The 26,228-nt window shown below is 44.8% G+C and overlaps 1 protein-coding gene across 6 annotated transcripts in view; it reads right to left on the bottom strand.

Annotated features, from left to right (window-relative positions):
* Window positions 1-23,003, bottom strand: part of LOC116944955 (gamma-aminobutyric acid type B receptor subunit 1-like) — an 86,256-nt gene extending 63,253 nt beyond the window's left edge. The window contains exons 1-4 of one of the 6 annotated variants that reach the window (XM_032958939.2): window positions 22,523-23,003; window positions 21,709-21,799; window positions 15,058-15,261; window positions 9,538-9,726 (exon numbers count right to left, since the gene is read on the bottom strand). In XM_032958939.2, the coding sequence (XP_032814830.1) occupies window positions 9,538-9,726; window positions 15,058-15,261; window positions 21,709-21,799 (484 nt within the window). In that variant the 5' untranslated portion in view covers window positions 22,523-23,003. The other 5 variants (XM_076068748.1, XM_032958938.2, XM_032958942.2 and 2 more) reach the window with 5 other exon arrangements.
* Between the last annotated feature and the right edge of the window lie 3,225 nt (window positions 23,004-26,228).

Genomic DNA, 26,228 nt, shown 5'->3' with positions numbered 1-26,228 from the left:
TGGATGTCTGCTGTGTACGGCCAATTGGGGAGCTTCAACAAACAGGACAAAAAAAATAAACATTTGCCACCAAGAGACTTAACACTTCCTACCAATGGGACCTTTGCTTCCTCTGAAGATGCAGAACATTCATTACAGAATTCGTACACTTTGGAACTCTCCAAAGCTCCCCCTTAAGGGGCATAGTATATTGCACATTTCTCTTTTGAGAAGCAAAAATAACAAACAAACAAACATACCCCAAAGGTGTTTTGCCTCAGAAGCCTCGTCTCAAGCTTGCCATCCATACAAAGCAGTGGTGCACTGTGGTTGTGTGTGTAACTAAAGTGTTCCTCTTTTTTTATTGGGTCAAGCTTTTTTATGGTTTGCTTGTGATCAACAAGTCAGTGCGCAAGGCTTCTCGAAAGCAAATGTGTATCTAACTAAAATGTAAACGCTTTGATGACGGCTACAGGAAGTGCAAATCTAGGACATCAGAATTCACGAGAAGGCATTGAATTTACTCCGTGACCCTTGCGAGATTCACGAAAGCGCACAACCATGTAGCGCACACCACTGAGATGCAATGGAGATCACATTGGGCTTACAATCCAGGATTATAATTTTTCTTATTATTTTTAGTCACTTTATTTTTATTATTTTATTGTTATTATTTTTTTCTATCTATCTACGTGGCTTTACCGAAAGAACCATAGAATACAATCCAGTAGTAAACCTTGCGGCTCAATCCGGGCTCACTGTGCCCGGATTGAGCCGCAATGGGGGGGGGCAAAGTTTCTCAAATCTGTCCACCCAGCAGCGAGAAACGGTTAGACCACAGATTATCGACAGGCAGGTTCACACGTGGTGGGAGTAAAGTGTGGGTATTGTCACCTAATCCGAGACATTCTGGGCCAGCGGGGGAAGAGTAGGCCAAATACCGCCTGCGGGAGCCCTCCAGAGGTCCATCGAGTTGAGGCCCTTCTACCAGCAGTTGCATGAGGAAAAGAATTGCAGAAATATATACTGCACGCTACTAAAAATGTAGCATGCCATTACTTTGATGTAAAACGTAAGCTGCCAAGTTCTCACATTCCAAGTGGAATTATTAACAAGTAATTATCATTCAGGGCATTGTGATGATTAGTGGAGTAAAATTTGCATGAACTTATACGCTGGTGCTGCTGTCATATAACGTGTCAAAATCAAAACAACTGACCCAAGAAGGAGACCCTTATTATTTAGGAATTGTTCGACCCCCAATGTCGTGAAAGCTTGAAGTAAAATTACATCCATCTCCACCTTATACACCATCTTGAGGAAATTAATTTAGAAAATAAATCAAACCACTGATATTGTCGTAAGTTCTTAGAACTTTCATGTTTTCCCCTTAAAAAAAAACTCTCAAAAGTTCTACGTTCAACAGCAACCCTTTTGGCCTGCGTCGTATTTATCGAGTTAACGATGAAAATTAAAAATATTATTATCCTACGCTCAGGCCAAAAGCATCGCTCGTCTTCTCAGAGCCAACAATTACGTTGAACGTAACAATGTTCATTCATTGCCAAAGAATGCAACCCTTCGCGTTGCCCTTTAGGAAGATTCGACATTGCACACACAACCGTAAACCGTCCTTGGGCATCACGGAACACAATGGAATTGCACAAAAAAATTAATCAATCGCTGATGCGTTATTGCACGCAAAGAATGGAACGCGTCAAATTTAGCTTTGCCCGAATTCTCAGAAGCCAAAGCGCCGTGTAGCGTTGGAGGTTTCGCAATTTACCGCTGTAATGAGTGCTGTAATATAATGCAGCCATTCATTCCTATCAAACGTAAACTTGATATTCTTTGCAGATTAGCTGAAGATTGCTTATTGTGGTGACCGACGATGTCAGTGTCCTATATTCATCATAAATCTGGTATGGTCAATCCACTGCTGAATGATAGCCTCCCAAAGCCTTCTCTGCCGTCTCTCCTGAGCCTGCGATTTAACGAGCTGCTGTAGATGTTTTATATCCTTAATCAAAAACCTACTCTCATTGTTCCCGCATTATTTAGTTTTGCTGAGACAAATAGGTAATTTTAGTCCCCGCAAGCAGAGATACATTTGTCGGCAGACACTGGCATTTCCCTGGACTTTCATTGTCAGTGGCACACATACAATATAACCATATTCAATGCATGACCAATAATAATCCCAGAAACAAACCCGAGATACAAACCCATCCAATGCCCTGTTGTGTACACTTCTGTAACGTGTAAAGGCGCAGCCCTGGAATTACCATACTTTTTTTACGGTACTGCCGGTGGAAGGCCCTTGAAGAGAGGGAGTTCAAGTGTCCCTCTAGAAGGTATTTGTCACACTCTTCCACTGCTAGCCAGATGTCTTGGAAGATGTGAGAGTAGCGACACTTTACTTCACCACTCTCACGCAACCTGTCGATTGAGACTAAATGTGTCGCACCGATTTGTGTCACATCGCACGAATGCTCTCCCTTCTGATATTAGGAAGCCACTGGAACGATGCACTTTTAAATCTACATTGATAACTCATTTATTTAGAACTGTTTTTTTGTGTTTAGTTTGTTGTCCTTCCCCCACACCTCCGATTAGCATGGTTGGCTACGTACGGTGCGAAAGAAGTTTAAAATACGTACATATATGGCTGGATGGATGGAGGCGGCTGGGCGAAAGGGGGCACTTACAAAACCTGCAATATTGTTTCAACTTAACGTTCCAGCAGACCGAATCGAGCCTCTGTGGCATCTGGGTTGTAAGTCCAGTCCCGCTAACCATTAAACCACTGCACGCACCATCCCATATGCTTCTGTGTCAGCAAAAAAAAAACATCTGCACTATCATGGTTAAATAATTACTCTTACAGTCGATAAGTGGCAAAGTAGTATATTGATCTCTGGATAAAGTATACACTAATTACTATTGTGTGGGCCAGTGTTTGCCGTGAATCTCCTTCTGTAGTATTAACTGAAAAAAATGATGCCGATATACCTGATTCGGAGCCAGCGAAACACTCTGTATACGGAGGTAAACAATATTGTGGTCACATCTCAAACATTTTACATTGCATCATTGTGTGGGCCAAGGTTATCACCGTTAAATTTATTTTCAACCTGACCTTCACCGTGTTGTCATTTAAAGTACAGTACTTGCGAACAAAAAAAACATTTCAATCTGCAAGAAGACGAGCGCTGCATAGAAACGTCTGCCAACGCCCTCTAGAATGAAACAGAAAATAACCGTGAGCGCCGTTTGTGGAGAACATGACAAAATAAACCGGAAGATAAAATATATCCCTTCGTATATGCGTGTCCTTCGACGTAAAACATATAAACGTATATATATTTTTTGCACTCACTGTCAACCACAAGGCCTTTTCCAGTGTACGGGTAGTCCTTGGGTTATGAACCTAATTCGTTCCTCAGATGCGTTTGTAAGTCGAACGACTTGTAAGTCGAGCGTCAGTAAGTCGAGGACTGCCTGTATATTTCAGCAGCAATGGTTGGAAGCAAACAAACTCTGGACAGGGTCATTTTGGCGAGATGGTATCTGCCTCGTCTGCTGTATATTTGGAGTTTGCGGTGGCTCTCACCCAGTGGCGGCGTGGATTTTTCTCCGGGTCTTCCGGTTACTTCCCTCCACAGTTAGAAACGTGCGCTTGGAGTATTTGGCTGCTATAAATTTCCACATGATACGCCACTTCGTTTAGCTATTATTTGTGTACAGGTCGCTTCTGGAAAGAGCTATACATCTCAGTGGGCCTTACTTGGTAAAATAAATTCGTTTATGTTTTTTTGCTTCAAACTAGAATCCATATCGTACAGATATAACATATGGCAGTTCACTCGCATTGGTCCTGGCAAGCCTGACTAAGCTAATGAGACACTATATTTAGAAACTGGTCCAAAGTTTGCTTTAATTTAACCAATGCTGCTTAAAATTATGCACTCGCAGAAGGCCTTGTGGTTGACTTAATGTCTCCTTATTTATTGTTAAAATCAAGCAGAATCGATTAAAGATAGCAACTTGACTTTTGCCCTGTGTTATGGGGCAGTCTTATGGGATTACAACCAGGTGAATGGACGCCTTAATACTAATTGCTATGCAGGTGGCCACATGTATTCACAAGGGGAAGACAAAATCCTATCGGTCTACTTACGTATGGAAAACCGCATGAAATATGAGCACCTGGGATGCCGTAACACAGACTCATTAGGTTGTGCTTTGTGCCGTAAGGTCTTTGGGTGAAGCTTCAAATCTCACGGGAATGCGGGCTGAGCAGTGGGAACCGGGAAATCGTTACCCCTCACCCACTCTCGCCCTCCTTATTTATCTCAGTTTTTCCCACCTGACTCCCCCGCACATAACTGCATAACGAGCGTGCTGTGCATCCTCTAGTCCTGCACAACAAAACACGGACAAAGATCCCCCGTATAGCCTCGACAGATCGTTTGGGGCGAGTGCTGTTAGCGGCCGCAATGAAACTCGAGGGGCGTGGGTGGCCAGCACCACGCCCGACCGCCTTTGTCTTCCCAGTGGCGATGGTGTACATCCGGTAGTCATTTGACGCTGAGTTGACCTAGGGGAGGCCCAGGACCAGTTATCGTCACTGGTGTTGGCCATGTCTCTGGGTTCGTAGCGCAGCGTGCTAACCGCTACACTACCACTTCCCACAACAGTACACACACGTCACACGGTTACATTGATTACTGGCCCAGATGGGATTAAACTACGCTTGGCAACAATTATCACTTTCTTGAAAGCAAATAATTTCCATTTCTAAAATGCCATAATGGCTGCGGATCACACTCACATTGCATTCATTGTGTGCAAACTAAAATTATAAATGTGTATCTTAATAGTGCTGTCTGAACGATTAGACGCTTAATTGTGGGATAATTGTATTTAGATGCCGTAAAAATCCGAATTCTATTGCAGCTCTGAAATTGTTAACACCCTTCAGAAGAGGGTGTAGCCAGTGCAGGATTAAGCTCGTGCGGGGCATGTAGCATATGTTATAAAGGGACCCTAAATAAAAACATAAATATTAAAACACGCAAATGTTTAACTTGCATAGTAAAGTTATTGTATTTTTTCATTTGCTATACAGCCAGATAATACGACAAATCGCTACTAACCTTAAACACCCAGTCGCTCATAAAAGTTGAAGGCGGTATAGTACTATAGTAATAGAGCAAGTGCAGAATCACTGAACCGTAATTGATAGCTTGAAAGCGTTTAGCACGGGGCCCTTGAAAGTGCGGGGCCCGTAGCACGTGTAGATACTTTTGCTACTGGGATCATCCGGCACTGGGTATAGCCCACAACGAGTAATTGCACGGCCTCTGATCAAATGACCCACAACGATTCGTCCGATCTCTGAAGCTCAGCATGTTTGAGCCTGGACAGCAGCACTCGGATGGACGACCGGCAGATAAATGCACACGGGTCGTCACTAGGCGGCTTTCAGAGCCGTGCCATGCGTTGGTCAGTAGAAGGCAGTGCGGGGAAAACCCCATGGTTGTGCTGTACTTCTATGCTCTCCGACGTGCATGCCTCTCACGCCTTCGTCAACGTGCGCCACTCACCATCGTGGTGAAGCATGGTTCAAGCAACTCCCAGGTGACCCGCACGGCGTGAGGAATTGGAGCCCCTCATCCAGCAGCGGATTGAGACAAATGTTTCTACCTTCCGAGTTCATGTGCAAACGCAATGACGGGTTGTTATAGGGCCTATAGAAAAATCAACTGTTGCACTGAACTTCTATACTATACCGTGTGCACTACTCCAAAGTCTACGCTTCCTGCCTGCACTCAGCAGCATGGTGAAGTTATGGTTCAGTAACTCCGACGAAGCCCCTAATCCTGCGGTAAATGCACGAACTTCTCCACCCACATCGGCCTGCATGCGTGCATGTACGTACGTACAACTTCTTTTTTACACCCTACATGGACCGAGCGTGCTAGTCGGAGGTGCGTGTTGTGTCGGTAGGCAAGCGCACCGCACTAACTTCACAAGAGGAACACACAACGACTGGCACTAACTTCACAAGAGGAACACACAACGACTGGCACTAACTTCACAACAGGAACACAACGACTGGCACTGACTTCACAAGAGGAACACACAACGACTGGCACTGACTTCACAACAGGAACAACACAACGACTGGCACTGACTTCACAACAGGAACAACACAACGACTGGCACTGGCTTCATAACAGGAACACACAACGACTGGCACTGACTTCACAAGAGGAACACACAACGACTGGCACTAACTTCACAACAGGAACAACACAACGACTGGCACTAACTTCACAACAGGAACAACACAACGACTGGCACTGACTTCATAAGAGGAGCACACAACGACGGGCACTAACTTCACAACAGGAACACACAACGACTGGCACTAACTTCACAACAGGAACACAACGACTGGCACTGACATCACAACAGGAACACACAACGACTGGCACTAACTTCACAACAGGAACAACACAACGACTGGCACTAACTTCGCAACAGGAACAATGCAACGACTGGCATTGAATTCACAACAGGAACACACAACGACTGGCACTAACTTCACAACAGGAACAACACAACGACTGGCACTAACTTCGCAACAGGAACAATGCAACAACTGGCATTGAATTCACAACAGGAACACACAAGGACTGGCACTAACTTCACAACAGGAACAACACAACGACTGGCATTGAATTCACAACAGGAACACACGACTGGCACTAACTTCACAACAGGAACAACACAACAACTGGCACTGACTTCACAAGAGGAACAACACAACGACTGGCACTAACTTCACAACAGGAACAATGCAACGACTGGCACTAACTTCACAAGAGGAACAACAAAACCACTGGCACTAACTTCACAAGAGGAACACAAAACGACTGGCACTAACTTCACAACAGGAACAATACAACGACTGGCACTAACTTCACAAGAGGAACACCACAACGACTGGCACTAACTTCACAAGAAGAACAATACAACGACTGGCACTAACTTCACAAGAGGAACAACACAAAACGACTGGCACTAACTTCACAACAGGAACAATACAACGACTGGCACTAACTTCACAAGAGGAACACCACAACGACTGGCACTAACTTCACAAGAAGAACAATACAACGACTGGCACTAACTTCACAAGAGGAACAACACAACGACTGGCACTAACTTCACAACAGGAACAATACAACGACTGGCACTAACTTCACAAGAGGAACACCACAACGACTGGCACTAACTTCACAAGAAGAACAATACAACGACTGGCACTGACTTCACAAGAGGAACACACAACGACTGGCACTAACTTCACAAGAGGAACAACACAACGACTGGCACTAACTTCACAAGAGGAACAACACAACGACTGGCACTAACTTCACAACAGGAACAATACAACGACTGGCACTAACTTCACAACAGGAACAACACAACGACTGGCACTAACTTCACAACAGGAACAACACAACGACTGGCACTAACTTCACAACAGGAACAATACAACGACTGGCACTAACTTCACAACAGGAACAATACAACGACTGGCACGAACTTCACAAGAGGAACAACACAACGACTGGCACTAACTTCACAAGAGGAACAACACAACGTCTGGCACTAACTTCATAACAGGAACAACACAACGACTGGCACTAACTTCATAACAGGAACAACACAACGACTGGCATTAACTTCACAACAGGAACAATACAACGACTGGCACTAACTTCACAAGAGGAACAACACAACGACTGGCACTGACTTCACAAGAGGAACACACAACGACTGGCACTAACTTCACAAGAGGAACAACACAACGACTGGCACTAACTTCATAACAGGAACAACACAACGACTGGCACTAACTTCACAACAGGAACAACACAACGACTGGCACTAACTTCACAACAGGAACAATACAACGACTGGCACTAACTTCACAACAGGAACAAACAACGACTGGCACTAACTTCACAAGAGGAACAACACAACGACTGGCACTAACTTCACAACAGGAACAAACAACGACTGGCACTAACTTCACAACAGGAATAACACAACGACTGGCACTAACTTCACAAGAGGAACAACACAACGACTGGCACTGACTTCACAAGAGGAACACACAACGACTGGCACTAACTTCACAAGAGGAACAACACATGGACTGGCACTGACTTCACAAGAGGAACAACACAACGACTGGCACTGACTTCACAAGAGGAACAACACAACGACTGGCACTGACTTCACAAGAGGAACAACACAACGACTGGCACTAACTTCACAACAGGAACAACACAACGACTGGCACTAACTTCACAACAGGAACAACACAACGACTGGCACTGACTTCACAAGAGGAACAACACAACGACTGGCACTAACTTCACAACAGGAACAATATAACGACTGGCACTAACTTCACAACAGGAACAACACAACGACTGGCACTAACTTTACAAGAGGAACAACACAACGACTGGCACTAACTTCACAAGAGGAACAACACAACGTCTGGCACTAACTTCATAACAGGAACAACACAACGACTGGCACTAACTTCATAACAGGAACAACACAACGACTGGCACTAACTTCACAACAGGAACAATACAACGACTGGCACTAACTTCACAAGAGGAACAACACAACGACTGGCACTGACTTCACAAGAGGAACACACAACGACTGGCACTAACTTCACAAGAGGAACAACACAACGACTGGCACTAACTTCATAACAGGAACAACACAACGACTGGCACTAACTTCACAACAGAAACAACACAACGACTGGCACTAACTTCACAACAGGAACAATACAACGACTGGCACTAACTTCACAACAGGAACAAACAACGACTGGCACTAACTTCACAAGAGGAACAACACAACGACTGGCACTAACTTCACAACAGGAACAAACAACGACTGGCACTAACTTCACAACAGGAATAACACAACGACTGGCACTAACTTCACAAGAGGATCAACACAACGACTGGCACTGACTTCACAAGAGGAACACACAACGACTGGCACTAACTTCACAAGAGGAACAACACAATGCCTGGCACTGACTTCACAAGAGGAACAACACAACGACTGGCACTGACTTCACAAGAGGAACAACACAACGACTGGCACTGACTTCACAAGAGGAACAACACAACGACTGGCACTAACTTCACAACAGGAACAACACAACGACTGGCACTAACTTCACAACAGGAACAACACAACGACTGGCACTGACTTCACAAGAGGAACAACACAACGACTGGCACTAACTTCACAAGAGGAACAACACAACGACTGGCACTAACTTCACAACAGGAACAACACAACGACTGGCATTGCACTTGGTGGGGTTGGGGGTCGAATTCCGCGCGACTAAAATGACCCGGCAATTGTCAGGGACGTATTTTTACGTGTTTTTGTTGTTGTTGTTGTCAAAAGCGCGTGTTTGATCGAGGCGGTACGTACCAACGCAGTGGGGAATGGAGCCGTCCCACACGCCGGCCTTGGTGCAGTACAGGGCCGGTGGGCCGACCAGGCGATACCCTTCGTCGCACGAGTATTCGATGTGGGTACCCTCGGTCGCCCGTGCGCTCCCTTCCACGATCTCCGCTCGGCCGTTCGAGAAGTCGGGGGGCATCTCGGGACACAACCGCACTGCAACAGCAGCAGCAGCAACAACAACAACAGGACGGCAAATTCATCGCCAGAAACGGGCTGTGAATGTTTACTTATTTATTTCGCTACCCCTTGTCAGATTCATATTGCAGTGGACGCCCGCCCGGTGGCATGGCTATCATAGTCGACTTGCAATTAAAGAGGTCGCAGATTCGGTTTGATCATATAAATAACTCAAACGGCAATGGATACCCATAGGCATTCATATGCATTCATTAACCCTTCTATTTAAGGAACGAAACAGGAGGATTTCTCCAGAAATCTGGCTGTCACCTGAAGAGGCTAGTTTGAAACGTCGTACTCAGATTGTAAATGCTGTGGCTTTGCCCTCCAACACATCGTTCTGTTTACGTGACAACCCGTTACTAATTGGCTGCGTCGGGTGGCGGCGGGTTTAACGACACATTTATATAGTTACGCGATCTAACCCCCCCCCCCCCCAACAAAAAAAACGATTTTGTATCATACTGGACTTGCAATTAAAGATGTCGCAGATTCGGTTTGATCTCCCCTCACGGCAGTTGCAACAATGGTTGTCTTCACTCTCCCCTCCTGCCCCCAGTCCCTGCCCACCCAGCGTTATAAACGGGGAGTCCACAGTTAGTCAATCGACAGGTTGTGCGCGCGGTGGGCTATGAAGAGTGTGGCTACTCCCACATATTTCGAGATGAATATGGCAGCATGGAAGAGCGGGCTACATCACCTCTCTGGTTCTCCCGAGTCGAGCGGATGCTCTTGCACAAACGGTGAAGTCGGCGACTCCTTTTTGGGGCTGCACCTTTGAAACTCATTTCTTTAGAGCTGCTTTTTGTGTTTAGTTTCTAAACACACAATTTTTTTTTTAGCACAGGCTCAGCGGCATACAACTCGAAAAGGCCAGCGACTAAGATAACTCATGATTGCGTAGACGATGCGAACACATGATCTAGAGGTCCTCTGCCCGTGGCAATCCACCTGAACAGTTTTTTTTGGTCCTCAGAGCTGAAAATGAGTCAAATAAACCGAAAACAACGTTTAATACGATACTTTTATTGTGCAGTCATTGGCTAATAGGCTGAGCTCACCAATTTGTCCCACTAGAGAACGTGGTTTGTAATCATGGTTGCTAGAATTGCAACCTATGATCCCATGTCTGACGTGGTTCAAACCCTCTGAGTCATCCGACCATCTGAAGATACTCGTGGTGTATAAAACCTTCAAGAATAGGAAGACAAAAACCACGCAAATGCGTCATTTATAAAGGAGTTTTTTGTTGTTGTAATGTCAGCTATTGGAACACTATTCGAATGCAATGTGTCCGTCAGTTCGCAGGCTTAGTCACTGCAGTTAAAAAAAAACTCCCACGTATGAGCCACAATATCATGCCTTCCCTTCATTTCCACCCTGAAGAGAGAGAGAGAGAGGTCATTTCCTGACACAGTAGCCAATTATATGTCTTCTTTGTTTGTTAACGGCAATGATTGTAAAGCATTTTACAGCTGTTTTCATTTTTGTACACGCACCCCCGATAATTAATTTGAAGTTGGCACGCTAGCGCCGATGTCTTCGATGTGCCACCCGTGCATTTGTCTTGTGAATAATGTTCCCAACAATCACACCAGCCCTTCTTGGAGCCAAATCCGAAGCAATTCACACAGGAGCTCAACTGCGATTGATCACAGCACGGCACTACACATTGAACCGGTTGGCTTCTGGTGAACGGGAACAATGGGGAAAATAATCAATATTAAAGTAGGCCGTACTGGTTGGGTGGTTCAGGGATCATAGAGAGAGAGAGAGAGAGCACTGAGCCACCATTGTTGAGAAGCTGTGTTCACATCCAGGTAAGCACTCGTGATTGAACCGAGTTCTTAAGTCAAAATGAGCTGATGGTCTTAGCCTGGTCACCAATGACTGCATGCACGACGTATCATTTAAAATTCGGTTTGTTGTTATTTTTGTTCACGTGATTTGGCAGAATCCAAGCTGGATAATAATAATAATAAAGGGCTTTGCGTATTTGGCAACAAAGATTTCTTTGTAGCAGCGCGTGGGAGAGTGCAACAGCTCAAGTGAGGATTCAGAGATTGCACTTGAAAGGCATCGCGGATGTGTTCTGTGATATCTCCTTCCGCAGGCCTTTATTCTCGTTTTAACACGTAGGCTTTCGCGACCAATATCATCCATAATCGAGGTTTTTTTTGGGGGTTAGATCGCGTAATTATTCATGTGTCGTTAAACCCGCCACCACCCGTTAAACCAGCCACAAATCTGGCTGTCGCCTAATGATGCCGGTTGTAATTACTGGCAAAACGTCGTGCTCAGATTGTAAATGTTGTGGCTTTGCTCTCCTACACACCGGTGTGCTGTACTAGTAACGAATTGGCATTTTCTGTTTACATCACAAACCTTACTAATTGGCTGTGCCGGGTAGTGGCGGGTTTAACGACACATTGATATTTACACAATCTAACCCCCCCCCCCCCCCCCAGAAAAACCCTGTATTATTCTCATGTCGGGGGTGATAATGCATAGCTCTGATAGAGTTCCGAATCGTCACTTGTTCTCATGACATGCAAATGATAGCACAATCGTATTGCAATGGCGATAAGAGATGCAAAGAAGTGAGTCGCATTCATGAGGCTAAGCAAATGCTGCTGTGCTCTTTGCTCTCTGCGCCCAACATGTACGCCAATTAATCGGAGCACAACAAAAGCAACATTTGAAGAAGAAGAAGAGGAACAAAAAGAAAACCTCTTAGCCTGAACACCGTATCTTAAGAAAGCCTTCACATGGCAGCTATCAAACTCGGCAACGACTAAGGCACAACGTGACATCGTCTTGTGTAGTCCCCAAGGGATTTCAGTCACGCGTTCGGTGTATTTATAGAGCCAGCTCATTGTTTCTGGTGGGCATAAACTTTATTTCGCTCCTAATTAGTGGTGCTGCGGTGTCCATGTACGAGTTAAACTTCATACTTATTGGCTAAGAAGATCCACTGCGCCGCCTTTCCCAGCACGTGAAGAATGTGTGTGTTGCACAATGCATCGCGTGCAGAATTAAATAAACGATGGGATTTAAAAAAAAAAGTGATGACACAAACTCATGATGCTCTTCACACCACCACCTCCTGTGATCCCACAAAAATATTAATGATTTTCCAGTCAAGTTCTGAATGTTCATGAAGTGGGTATGGCCACTTCACAGACAAAGATAACTGCATACATACACACACATGTTCATTACGTACAATGTAAATATATGCACCTGGTACGGTAAAAGCTTGCATGGGGGGGGTGGGGGGGGGTGGGGATCAATGTTGATAACCAATATTAAAGCTGAAACAAGCAGTTGTTAGACTAATTTTGATTCCCTTATTATTACGATTCAATAACCATATCCTCATATCCTCAAGTGAGGAGACAACAGTATATTGAAAAAAGTATATTAACACACTTGAGTCTGCGCTTACTAATAATATCCCTCTTTTCATAGAAATACTTTTGTTATCATTAAAAAGTTCCAGTTACAGGTTTTTTTTGTTAGATCGTGTGACTATAAATGTCATTAAACCCTAATAAGGAGTTGTATTTGGATGCTTGTTCTGTTTTCTCTCTGCCTGATGAAGACCGCTTGTGTTGCAATCGAAACGTCGTGGTTTTTTTGCTTTTATTATTTTGAATTTATTTTAATTCTTAATAAAAAAATTGTTAAATTTTATTTAACTACTTTTTTTATCTACGTGACTTTACCGAAAGAACCAAGAATATAGTAAGGTTTGTCACGTAAACAGAACATGCCAATTCGTTACTAGTTTAGCACACCGGTGTGTTGAAGAGTAAATCCACAACATTTACTATCTGAGTACGACGTTTTGTCGGTAATTACAACCGGCATCATCAGGCAGCAGCCAGACAAATCTATAAATGTTGTGGATTCACTCTCCAACACACCGGTGTGCTGTATGAGTAACGAATTGGCATTTTCTGTTTACGCGATCTAAACCCCCCCCTCCCCCCCCAAAAAAAACCCCCCATCGTATTATGGATGATATCGGTCGCGAAAGCCTACGTGTTAAACAGACTCGCAGTTACAACCAGGTTAGAAAAGAGGAAGGTTGAAATTAGATAGGCGGGACCGTGTGCAAGGGATGCGGGGTTAGGGCAGGGTTACTGTGACGGGCACTCGGATGTCGCGAGACCAAGGGGAAAGAGTCGAATCCGCTACGGCAGTTGTTGACAAAACCGTAACGTCCGGTCACACACAATCGAGCGATCGGTCACGCAGGCGAGTCGCTCTCGAAATCGCCACGGCTTAAAATCGTCGCCCGCAACTGCTTTTGTCCGCGTCCGAGCGTAGTAGTTGCCCAACAAGGACATAATCCAGCGGGGCCGTAAGCGAGCGACCGCAGTTTAGCGAATGCGTCACGTGGCGATGAAGTACGCCGTGAACAAACTGCCGAGCAGATCGCCGCTCGATTGTAGAGTCTTTACTGCGTGCAAACCGGATTTTTTTTTGCCTCGCGGCTCGCAACCAATTGCGGAGGTGATGTCCGCACATTACGATCGCATGCAACCAAGAGGCGCAACGAAGATGGGGCAGCAGAAGGAAGGAAGCAATGGCTCGGAGCAGTTGGCGCTAACGGCTTCACCGGGACTTTGAAAGACTTCCTCTATCAAATCATCCATCCGTGTCACAAAACTCGGGGCAAATGCGCCGCGTGCGTGCGCAACTCTCCACGGTTTGTTTTTTGGGTCGCACTGAATCCCTTCCGCTCTTGGATTCTGTTCCCCGAAGAATAAAAGGAAATCGGAGCGAATAAAAAAAACACACACACACAGATTGTGGCACGAGCTGAAAACGCATCCCCGAGAGCCAAACAGCACAACCGTGAAAGCCTAAAGCGGCAGCAGTGTGCGTGAGTGTGTGTGTGGGTATGTGGGGAGCGGTGGTGTATGGGTTTAGCGCGCTGCACTACGAAACCTGACCACCCGGGTTCGATTCCCGCTCACGGCCAACACCGGTGACGATTATCCGAACCGGTCCTGGGCCTCCCCTAGGTCGACTCAGCCTCAAATCAGAAGCTGGTGCGATGTGCGCAGTGGCGACCTTCACATGTGCTCGCTAACAGCACTTGCACCAACAGCCTGGTAAGGCTATGGTTGGGTTATCTTTGCCTCCGCGTATGTAAAATCTTGCTGGCACGAATTGCGCGACAGAATAAATTGTATTGACGTTTTAGGCCCAGTACCCCCCCCCCCCCCGCAGCGGGGGGGGGCTGTGATCTTCTCTCGCGCGCTACAACAAGAGCTCCGCGTCTCCCGTACGTACAGCATTTGGTTTCCGTGCCCATGTCAGACCAGGTGCCGTTGGGTAGGCACTTGCGCACGTGCGGTCCTTGGATCTCGCGCCCCGCCTTGCACACGTACTCGATCTCGTAGCGGATGGGCATCAGCCGCATGAGCTGCACCTGGCGGTAGCTCAGCCCCATGTAGCGGATCCCCGCGTAGGGCGGCGGGTCCATCTTGCTGCAGCCTGCGAGCGGGCGTTGACACGCGCACACACACACACACGAAACACCAAACACACACAAAGCAGAGGGGAGGGTTTTTAGGGCGCGTTTTTAGGGCGCATGGTGTCGGTGCAACGGGCATTAACAACGTTAGGGATTTCCTGGAAGTGGAAACAAATAAGGAAATGTGCAGTGGACAACCTACGGGCTATCTGCTCATGGATCGCGATGATGACGATGGTGATTTCCTGCTCAAAATTAGCTCTGAGGCGGTGCTCAGCTCCAGTTGTCAGCCCTGAGGCAGTGGTGAAAATTCGCCACTCCTTTGTCAGGGGTGAGCATCTCTATGAGACAACCACTGTCCTTCTTCACTTCCCCCACAAATTGGTACCTATTTTATCATCCCTATTGGGATGATAGGCTGAGTCAATCCCCAACCAGGATTTGAACTAGCAACCGTCGGATTTATTGCGAGCTGTTCGATCTACTGCTGAGCCACCTGGCAGGATGTGTAAATAATGTATGATTATTAAAGGGAATGTTCATACGAGAAAGCGAGCATGTGCGTGTTTCCATTCTTGGATCCATTGCCTGGTCTCATGATGACGTCTATCACGCCTTTTTTTTTGCAATGTAACAAAATAAAAAAATTGGACTACACCAGGCCCATCCTTTACGAATGCCTCTTGAACTACACCTGGGTAGCGTGGGGGGGGGGGGGGCATATTGCTCAATGTAAATATAGAACCACACTGGGAATACACTGCACAAACATCACAGTTAATGAACGTATCACTGCAGAGATACCAAACAAAAAAACACAGGCACCCTGCCCTGGTGAGTGCTGCTCCACTGCCATCGAAGTGTGTGGTGTTCAACAGTCATGTGGAAAAAAAGGGGAACTAATGATACAAGAGGACCTTCCTGCACAAAGAGTATGCACTCATCATTGTGCACTATAAATGCCATTTCAAACACTTTCCTGTTGTATAAGTAGCCAGTACAGCTGACTAGGTATTCGTGAATGCATTGTCAGTTGAATCAACGAGGTACGCAAGGCCACTTTGTTTGGAAACAACATGAATAGAGGACTGGATGTGTTTTTATTGTTGCATTAACGGACAGGATGGCGGCAGGGTCAGCATGCAGGGAGGGGAATTGTATCAGAGTGGCTGTGGTGAACAAGGGGTGAATGTGTTGTTGCTAACATCATCCTGGGTAAGAAGCAAATGAGCCTTAATAATGACACATCTGCAAAAAAAAAAAGATTCCCATTGTTCTCAATGAAAAATGGCACATTTTCTAGGACAGTGTCCTTCTGTTAGTGGGTGCCCAGTTGCACAGCTAGTCAAGCATGCTCCGGCAGTAAATGTGATCCCAACACGCTCAGTGCGTTCCACCGCTCTGCGTAAAAATGTGAAACTACAAAAAAAATGTCAAAGTAATTTGCTGTTCAAATGAACATTGAGGTAGTGCCGATCTCCCATTTACAGCCCTGAAACAGGGGCGAAAATTACTCAGTTCCTACGGAGTCTCTCCATACGACACCCACTGTTGATCCCTCCCGACGAAGTGCTAACTCTTTTTCTCGACCCTGAAGGGCGGATGGGGGAGGGCGTTAGTCAACCCTCAAGCAAAGGAACTTAACTCGCGATCTTCTCTGATTGACCCGTGATCTTTTCGCTCTGCCGCTGATTCCGATGCCAAGATGCTGCTATGCAGGGGCCGGCGATAGGCGGGTACCTTGGTGGGGCCTACGCCAACAAATGCCACCACCGTACCCCCCTAAGTCCACAAGTTTATTCCCTTGACCGGTGAATCAACGATGAGGTGCTACCCCCCCCCCCCCACACACAACAACAGTTCTACTGTGCCTCCCCTCATGCTGCGATGTATTAAAAAATATATATACGTGAAGATTGCTCGCGTTCATTTAAAAACGGTAAATACACACATTTGTTTATCTCTCCCCCTCACATTGCTGCCCAACTTTGTGTGCAGTGAGTTATCATCGTAGGAAGCGCAGCTAAGCTGGGTGTGAAGGCGAGTGGACCGTGCGTTGATAGCTGGCCGCAGGGATAAAAGGCAACCTGCCAACACATAGCACACAAGGCTCCATCGCACGCACTTCACGGGATCCCTGCACATTCGTTATTTTCCCTGCTCGAACGCTCCTTTGACAGGCACCATACCTACAAAATGTGTGAAGAAGAGCGGAGTGTGATGAGCCAAGCGGCAGTAAACATTCGAGGTGTAACAATGCTTCGGTTCATGAACCGACATCGATTCAGACTCGTAATTATTTTTTTTGGGTTAGTCCATGTAATAATCCAGCTAAATATGTATTGTGAAACGATGTAATAGCTCCAATACAGCCACAAATAAATGTAATTGTCACATGTACGGCGTTTTAATGCACCAATTATTATTGTTTCAGCTCACTGGCAAGTTAAAGTGCAATTCTCACAACCAATTTGGCAAGAGATGTGACGATGCTTCATTTGGAAATATGCCAAGCGTCATCAGGGAACAAAAATATCCCCCCAACTACAAACTGTGGGGAGGCTTTCATCCAGCAGTGGATTGACGAAGGGGTGGAAACTAGAATCTTTTTTTTTATAATATGCGGTATGCAGTGGGACCATGTGATACCCACAGTCAGCAATGGTAACCACAGCCACCCCAATGTTTAAACAAAGGATGGATCCTCGAATTTAAATGCCACTCTGAATTGCGACAATTCATGAAGCCACTGGCAGACAGGGTTGGCGGTGAATAATTTCACATCGCTCTTACAGAGTGTGACTTGCTGCTATGAGTCCGCTGTGAATAAAAATACACTTTTATCTAGGGCACTGCACTTTTTTTTTGGCAACGCATAGCATTGTCATCACACAAAGACACAGGGTGGAAAAGCATAACGGTGAAAGCAAAGAGACATGTGCTCCATAATTTGTGCTTCCAGTGTATCGTTCGGGTGTCCATTCTTTGCCCAGTGCGTCCTGCCCTTACGGAATGAAATTTCTGACTGCAGACCCTAGGAGCTCAAATCTCACGCTTAGCCGAAGTTAACTGACACGGCGAGATCAAGCGCAGCGGTACCACGTATCACTGAGCTCCGCATCGCCCACCGACGTACCGAATCTGGTTATGTTTTACTCCTTTGGTGCCAAACACTTCACTCTGCGTGTCTCCACCGCTGTGCAATGTTTAAAAGTCCCACGCGATGCGGGAAAAAGTGTACGTGACCAGAAACTGTTCATTCCCATTACATACTAACTGGACGTCGTTTCACCAAAATACATCAGAAGCTTATTCAATCGTTTTGCATCATTCTCACCTTGGATTCGTCCACACATTTTACAATGGCAGTCTCGTATCGTCTCTAAACATATCCTCGGTTCAATATCTGTGACGTTGTTATGCATGCAGACTGCACATATCGGGGATTTTCCATAACCACAGGGCAACATTTGCTAATTTTAGGCGAGTCGGAGAATGAGACTCAGTTTGGTTAACTTTTTGCAACTCGGTTAACATATCAACCCAATTATTTCCATTGAGTTTTTGGCCTATGACAGGGTTAGGCTTAACCCCAACCCCATATAATAATCCTAGTTGACAAATGATTTTGTGAAAGTCAGTCATCTTCTTTGGTTCTTTCGGTAAAGTCACGTAGAATGAGAATAAAATAATAAAATAAAACATAAAATTCTCACGACGTTTCGACTGCAACACAAGCAACCATCATCAGGTGTGAATAGCGCAGTGCACTAACTAGTGCGCCACCACTCCACCGCCAACATGACATATAAAGGTAAATAAATAACCATCTCGCGATTTAAATCATTTAAGTAAGAACACACCACCTTATTGAGGCAATTAGTTGCTGAAGCAATCTTACACAACGAATAAAATCAATGTCTGGTTACACGAGTGTACCAATCGTAGTATAAATAATTTCAAGTGACATAATTGGTCTAATTAAACTGAAGAGAAGCTGAAAAGACCAATACATCACAAAGTGCCCTTTAAACCTAGCAACAGCGGCAGCTGGAGTCACGTTCCGCAATTCATAGGAGAGTATCATCATTGATAATACAACAACAAATATATATGGAGGATTTTATTGCATGCGTATGCATGAATGAACATTCTTTTCACATTGTATTTTGCTTCATATACTTATTTGACACTTTCGGATTGACCTTGACCTTGAACACTCTATAAAATGAGATCACATCTAATTTTTGATTTAAAGCTTTCGTGACTGCAGCGATGCATATTCTTGGTTCTTTCGGTAAAGTCACGTAGAAGGGAAACAATAAAATAATAAAAAATATAAAACAATAAAATTATCACGACGTTTCGGCTGCAACACAAGCAATCATCATCAGGTGTTGCAGTCGAAACGTCGTGAGAATGTTATTGTTTTATATTTTTATTATTTTATTGTTTCCCTTCTACGTGACTTTACCGAAAGAACCAAGAATATATATCACATATAATGATATTTTTTATTGCAGTATCTTTAACATTCTGAATTTTTTTCATTTCCATGCACTCAATGATTATAACCAATATACAAATAGGCACATTATGATATGGCAATAATTAACTTAATATAATATAATAAAATAATAGAACCATAACCCACATTTATTTACTATTCTTGTTTTTCAGTTTTCAAGTGTGCAAAAGACAACATTCTAATATTGGTATAGAAAGTGACAGGATAATCAGTCATTTAGTGAAAAAGCAAAACTGTCCATTCGATAATGTATACATACACATATATTGCCATTATAAAACAATGGCTTTGCCATGGAATTTCAGTGTGCCGGGTTTTTTTTTGTTGCAGAAAAAGGAAAACAGAGGCTTGTAGAAATTCAGGAAATCCAATAGCTCGAACGTGTGTTTTCTGCCATTATAATGCAATATATGGCAAGATCTGCCCAGAGTGCAATGTAAGAAATTGATCCCAATAGCAGGTAGGCAGAAATGGCTGCATCATTAGTTCCTATTGCCTTTTTTTCTAATTCGCTGGAGGAAATGTAAGAGTTTGTGGGCCCTCTGGACTCTGACCTTAAGGCACCCCTAAGCCGTTATCAATGATGATGTTGATCTTCTTTGGTTCTTTCGGTAATGTCACGTAGAATGAGAATACAATAAAAAAATAAACAAATAAAATTCTCTAAAATTCTCACGACGTTTCGGCCACTTGTGTTGTGGCCGAAACGTCGTGAGAATTTAATTGTTTTATTTTATTATTTTACTCTCATTCTACGTGACTTTACCGAAAGAGCCAAAGAAGATGAATCCTTGCAGTCACGAAAGCTTTAAATCGAAATGATGTTGATCCATTTGATGATGATGAATTTGATGATGAAAACCAACACGAATACATTCTACACGCATGGATAACGTTGCACGTGCGGCACGCGAAGCTGATGAATGCAAGCTTCTGGATATTGAAGTGGAAAAGTTTGTTTCTTGACGGTCAGAGCATCCCCGATTGTGACCGGGTGCTTTTGTTACGCAACTGGAGACAAAATCATTATCCCCCTAAAGGACACGTATTGCCCAAGGAGGAAACTTCAGTAACACTGATACATGGACACACTCCAGCGGGAGGTGTGGAGGGTGTCTTGAAGGTCAAATTCAACGCCGTCTCAGCTGTTCACACGTGAACTTGCGTGTCGAAGAGTGTCTTGAAAACCTCTTCACGCAACTCTCTTGACAAACACGGGCCGACGCACAGGAGCTGATCTGTGCTCCGCCCTTAAAGGGTCCTGTGACTCAACGCACCCTGGCTCAAGAAGTCAGCCACAGGGATTTGCAGTGCGCTATTCGAGTCCCAATAAAATGGATTTTTAAGCCTTATACATAATACATCTCATGCACGGTCGTGCACAAGAGCTAAAAGTTCCCCTAGTGGCTATGTCGCGCCACTACTGTGTAAAGACGACCTGGGTAATAAATGTCACGACAGAGCTCAGCTGAACGGGGACAATAAAAAAATAATTTGGCAAGAGCGCAGAATACACAGAGCTATTTTAAAAAAAAAATATCAATGCTCACCACAGCGACGTGTTGATAGCGTGAACACTTGCAGCCGTCTGATCCCCTTGACTGATGTATAATTGCTAGGGAGCCTTTTTAACACAACTCATGGCACCATTGCGCAGCGTTTAATTGGGGCATTCAAATAACATCGCAGCACTACTGCATAGGCGTTCGCGAGTGTGCTGCATCAGTTCGGGTTGTGCCGCGTGCTCAGCACGATGTCCGACGTTTCGCTCCACGTGCCGGATTTGGAGCATCAGTTTCTGAAGAAGAAGCTTCGGCTTCCTAAAGGAGCTCCTTGGACACCGTGGAGCGAAACGTCGGACGGACGTCGTGCCGACTGACTCGCGGTGCACGCGGAACACACTTGGGCAGAAACGCCCAACAGTTGGACTGAAACTTACCAAGTGTCGCGTTGGCCCTGGTGGTGGCGGCGAAGGATTCCAGGAGCAGAAGGAGAGAAGCCAGGGCACGCATCGCGAGAAGCCGGTCCATCTGAAAGCACACGCGCAGCTGCAACCGCTCAGCGCCTCCTTGTTCCTCCCCATGCGCCCATTCATTCATTCATTTTTCCGCGTGTGCCCCTCCTCCTTAGCATGCCGTTCCATTCAATAACTGCCCCGTGCTCATAAAAGCACCGCAGCACAATAACCCACTCATTAGTGTATCAACGGCAGGTATATCGAACGCATATGCACGGCGTCCTATAAGTAATACACATTGTTCCTGTTTAGTTAATTTTCCAAAATCTCGTTAACGCGTCCGAGTCTCTTACGTATTTGCAAGAGAGAGAGAGAGAGAGGGCGAGCAGCCTTAAAAAAATATGATGCGGACGAATATTCACTTACAGCGAGAGAGGCTAACATTGTCTAAAGGCTGCAGGAGAGGGTGTGGAGTACTTGATGGAATCGCACACAACGATGGAGCGACCAAATGCTGCAACTCGTGCCCGTGCAACGAACGGGAGTGGAATGCAGACGCACGCGTATTGAAGAGAGAGAGAGAGAGGGTGAGGCAGATAGAGTACGGGGAGCTGTTCCACTCTGCGATGCCTGGCGCAAGCAAGTGTGACTCGCGGATACACCGTCGCAGCTACTTTGCTCAATCATTGGTCCCTGCTGTACGCGAGCTCTTGGCGGACGCGACTGTTTAAAATAGAACGCGGCTCATACATTATCCAAACGCGCACACTTTTCTGCCTCCCGCCCCTGCACGCACGGGTGTATAATGATCTCCGGTGGCGATGACAGCGCTCACAATCTCTCTCCTCCACCTCCTCCTCCTCCTGGACCATTGCTCGCAGTGTCAATCTCTCCCGGGCTCAAAGAGCGCTTCGGAGTAGTGTCGTGCCTCCAAGTGTCCTATCGGTGCAGCGGCAACAGCAGCAGCGTCGTTTGCTCGCGCGTCTTCGCAACGTGTGTTTGCGAAGACGCGCGTTTAAAAATGCATGGCGTACACACACTAATGCGATGCGGTAATTCATTTATACAATAATACATTTGGAGTAATGTAGCCTGAGTGAAAATCAATGCAAACAACTGTTCGCTTTTTTTTTCTCCTCCTCCTCCTCTTCCTTCTTCTTCTTCCATGGCTGCATTTACAAGTGACATCTCAATGCTCGCTACTTTTCTTTGTAACGGTGGCTGTGGCCCAGGGCACTTGCAATAAAGAAGATGAGTGGCCGTTGCCTCGCCGTTGCTGCGCTGGTCGCAGCTCAAACTTGGAGAAGGTTTTGACCACTCACTCCCTCGCTCTCTCTCGCTCTCTCTCGCTCTTCTGGCTCTCAATTTTTTTTTTTGGGGGGGGGGGGAGGGTTAAAGCTGACTGGAGCGACGTAAAAAAAAAAACACCTGGGCATTATTTACTGTTAACGCTTAACACTCGCTTCACCCTTAAGTGTCCGTTATTAGCAATCGATATAGCTATATTGGCTCATCCTGTGCCAAAGCCGTTTCTCATAAGCGAGGCGAAAGTAGCGTGAGCTTTGATGGGCGAAAGTGTGGCGTTTAATATTTAATGTTAAAAGAGCCGACCACCCCAGCGTCCGTGTGTCCGCCTCTGCTAGGTATTTTTTTTTGGTCTTGACCCGTTCCGTTTTCTCTCCAAGGCGTCGTATGCTAAAGTACACGCCGTGTTGTAATGCCATTACTCTACAGGCAGCAACGCGCCGGGGTAGGGAGGGTGTCGTTACGAGCTTGCGTGCCAATAGGCCGGAGTAGTGTAATGCGTGTGACGAGACACATTCGTTTAGAATCAGAATCAGAAGTTTATTTCCCACCGAGTAAAGCACATTGAGCTAAAAAGCTCTTTTTTTCATGGGCGACTCGGTCGGCAAACAACATCAAAGCATTCCACAACAGATTAAAAAAAAACATAATAGCAATTATGTTGTGAAAATTATATTCACACTTAAACTTTAGGGATTTTAATCGTCAGTTTGAATGAGGACAGAGATGGCAAGATGATGCCAAGAGACTCGAAAATAAGGTGGTTCCACACCTTAGGGGCAGCTACAGAAAATGTTTTTGATCGAAGTTGTGTGTGAAATCTGGGAAATATTTAATAGACAACCAGACGCGCGTCGCAGATTGTAGATTATATATATTTATTTAGGAGTGTCCAATGGTAATTGCAGGTCAGACAAGAAATGATCTCGAAATGTATCTCAAAGTCATCCATTATGCTGGTCGGTGTTGACTGTGCTGGTGTCATGGATGGACGCTGCACGGACCGGCGGGAGCTTTCAAGTGTTGAAGGAATGAAATAATAAAGGAATGCTGGCCCGGGGAAATGAATGCTGTTGTTGTTACTGATGGGGAGGTGTACGCGTGGCGGGGAGTTTAAATTGGCGGTAAGGGGGACTTGTCTGTTGTCAGTGGTCCTTGAAAGTTTGCTTCGAGGTGATACTCCACTAACTCACACCCGCCTGTGTGTGCCTGTGTGTGTCAGCATCGGGATTAACATGAGAAATTATAACTGTTCTTTTTAAAACGGATGTAATTACCCACCTCATAAATAAGCCTAAAGTCTCCATGTTTAATTCAAGGACGTCACGTTTTCATTTTGGATTTTTTTTTGCGCTAATGCATTTCCCGGTTTATTAATTTATGTGTATGTGCAGCAAGTAAGACGCAAATGTGATAAACGCATTACTTTTGGAGGCATGATAAATGAGTAATGAATAACTGAATACAATCTAGCACTGAATGAACACTATACAGTACCTTCTTTGGTTCTTTCGGTAAAGTCACGTAGAATGATAATAAAATAATAAATTGATAAAATAAAATAACACAATAATATTCTCACGACGTTTCGGCCACAACACAAGCGGCCTTCATCATTCTACGTGACTTTACCGAAAGAACCAAAGAAGATTAATCATTGCAGTCACGAAAGCTTTACATCGAAACTATACAGTACCGTTACAACGTTCTGTATGAAGCAAATTTGGTGCAAATCTCTACAGAATAATCACAAAGTGTCAAATTATTACGTAGATTTATACACAGCAGGCATTTCGCTATGAGATGTTTTGACAAGTCATCGTGTTTGTTGTTGGGATTACCTTTTCAAATCGTAATTAATAATCACAAGCAGTGCACTGAGGCAAACAGGGACATTGAAACAAAGTGATTTCCATTTCAAATGTTCATGTAGGCAATGCTTATCCAACATTATAGCTCAGAACGAGTGGCCGACATGCAACATTGCAATGGCATGGCTGAATATATCCATTGGACAACCACTGTTGACATCCCCACAAAGTAGTACTGACTTTATTGGCCCTTTTGGCATGATGGACTTAGCAGTATATGTTATGCAGGGCAAGGGTTCTGCAACGTCACTGGCAGTATGGCTAGCTCAGCATTGCCCTGCGCCAAGCGTGGAATTGTTGTTTCAGGCTTTGGTTTTAATGCCACATTATTGCATGTTTCTCCAACATGTTACTGGATTATTGCTATATCCTTCACAATTTAGGTATTCGTGGGTTTCCTCCCTAGAGTCGTTGGTTTGTAAGGAATAGGTCCACAGACACATTTGCATCCACTGGTGTACCATTGCCCATGCAGCAGGCGCAATTAGGAAGGGCCCAAATGTTTAAAGGCTAACGCCGTAGAGTTGCCTGATATAAGCGCATAATGTAATAAAGCAAACAGATGTTGAATATGTTTTTTTCCCAAATTGTCTTTCACTACAGGGAAAAGAAAATGCATGGAGTTCTGTAAACTTCTCGAAGCATTAAGTAGAAAATACATAACATATCATGGGATCTCCTTTGCCAGTACCAAAATATAAGAATAGGTTTTTTTTCCCCTTTTGGCGTCCTCTGGTCTAACACCGTTTGAAACGAGGCTCAAAAGAAAGTTGTCGCTGGTGTGGACCAATCAGTTTGAAGAACAATGCATATACTGTATTATCAGAGTATGTTTTTTGTTTGCATTTTGACCACAAGTATTGTGGTTAATGCAGACTTGATTCCTTGTAAAAAGGTTTCAGTTTCGTTGCCAGAAAAAAGGGGAAAACCCTATTCTTTCATTCATACATAAGATATGTAGAGCAATACTATTGTCACAAAAAGAAATCAGTAAATATAAATTCTGCCTTGTCGATTTATTCATTTTACCGAAAGAACCAAAGAGTTATTCATTTTAGTTTAATAATAGAATGCATGGGACATTCAGCATATGACAGGAACAATTCAATGCAGGTGGGATTTGAAAACAAATGCATCTGTATGTCAAGCGTGTATGTCCAGGGCATAAGCTAACATTAAACCGTAACTTCTCAACTATATTAAAATGAAACAGGTCCCACATTAAACATACACGGGAATTATTTAGCAGATGTGTACTAGGGTAAAGAGGGGACAAAAATGCGACTGTGTTCTTTGTCGTAAAATTAATTCACTGTAACCTACTGC

Source organism: Petromyzon marinus, chromosome 22 (genome assembly GCF_048934315.1).
Source record: "Petromyzon marinus isolate PM22_M1 ecotype Great Lakes invasive population chromosome 22, UKy_Petmar_22M1.pri1.0, whole genome shotgun sequence".
Taxonomy (NCBI): Eukaryota; Metazoa; Chordata; class Hyperoartia; order Petromyzontiformes; family Petromyzontidae; genus Petromyzon; species Petromyzon marinus.
The sequence above is the reverse complement of the archived record's forward strand: the minus strand, read 5'-3'. Positions and strand labels throughout refer to the sequence as shown.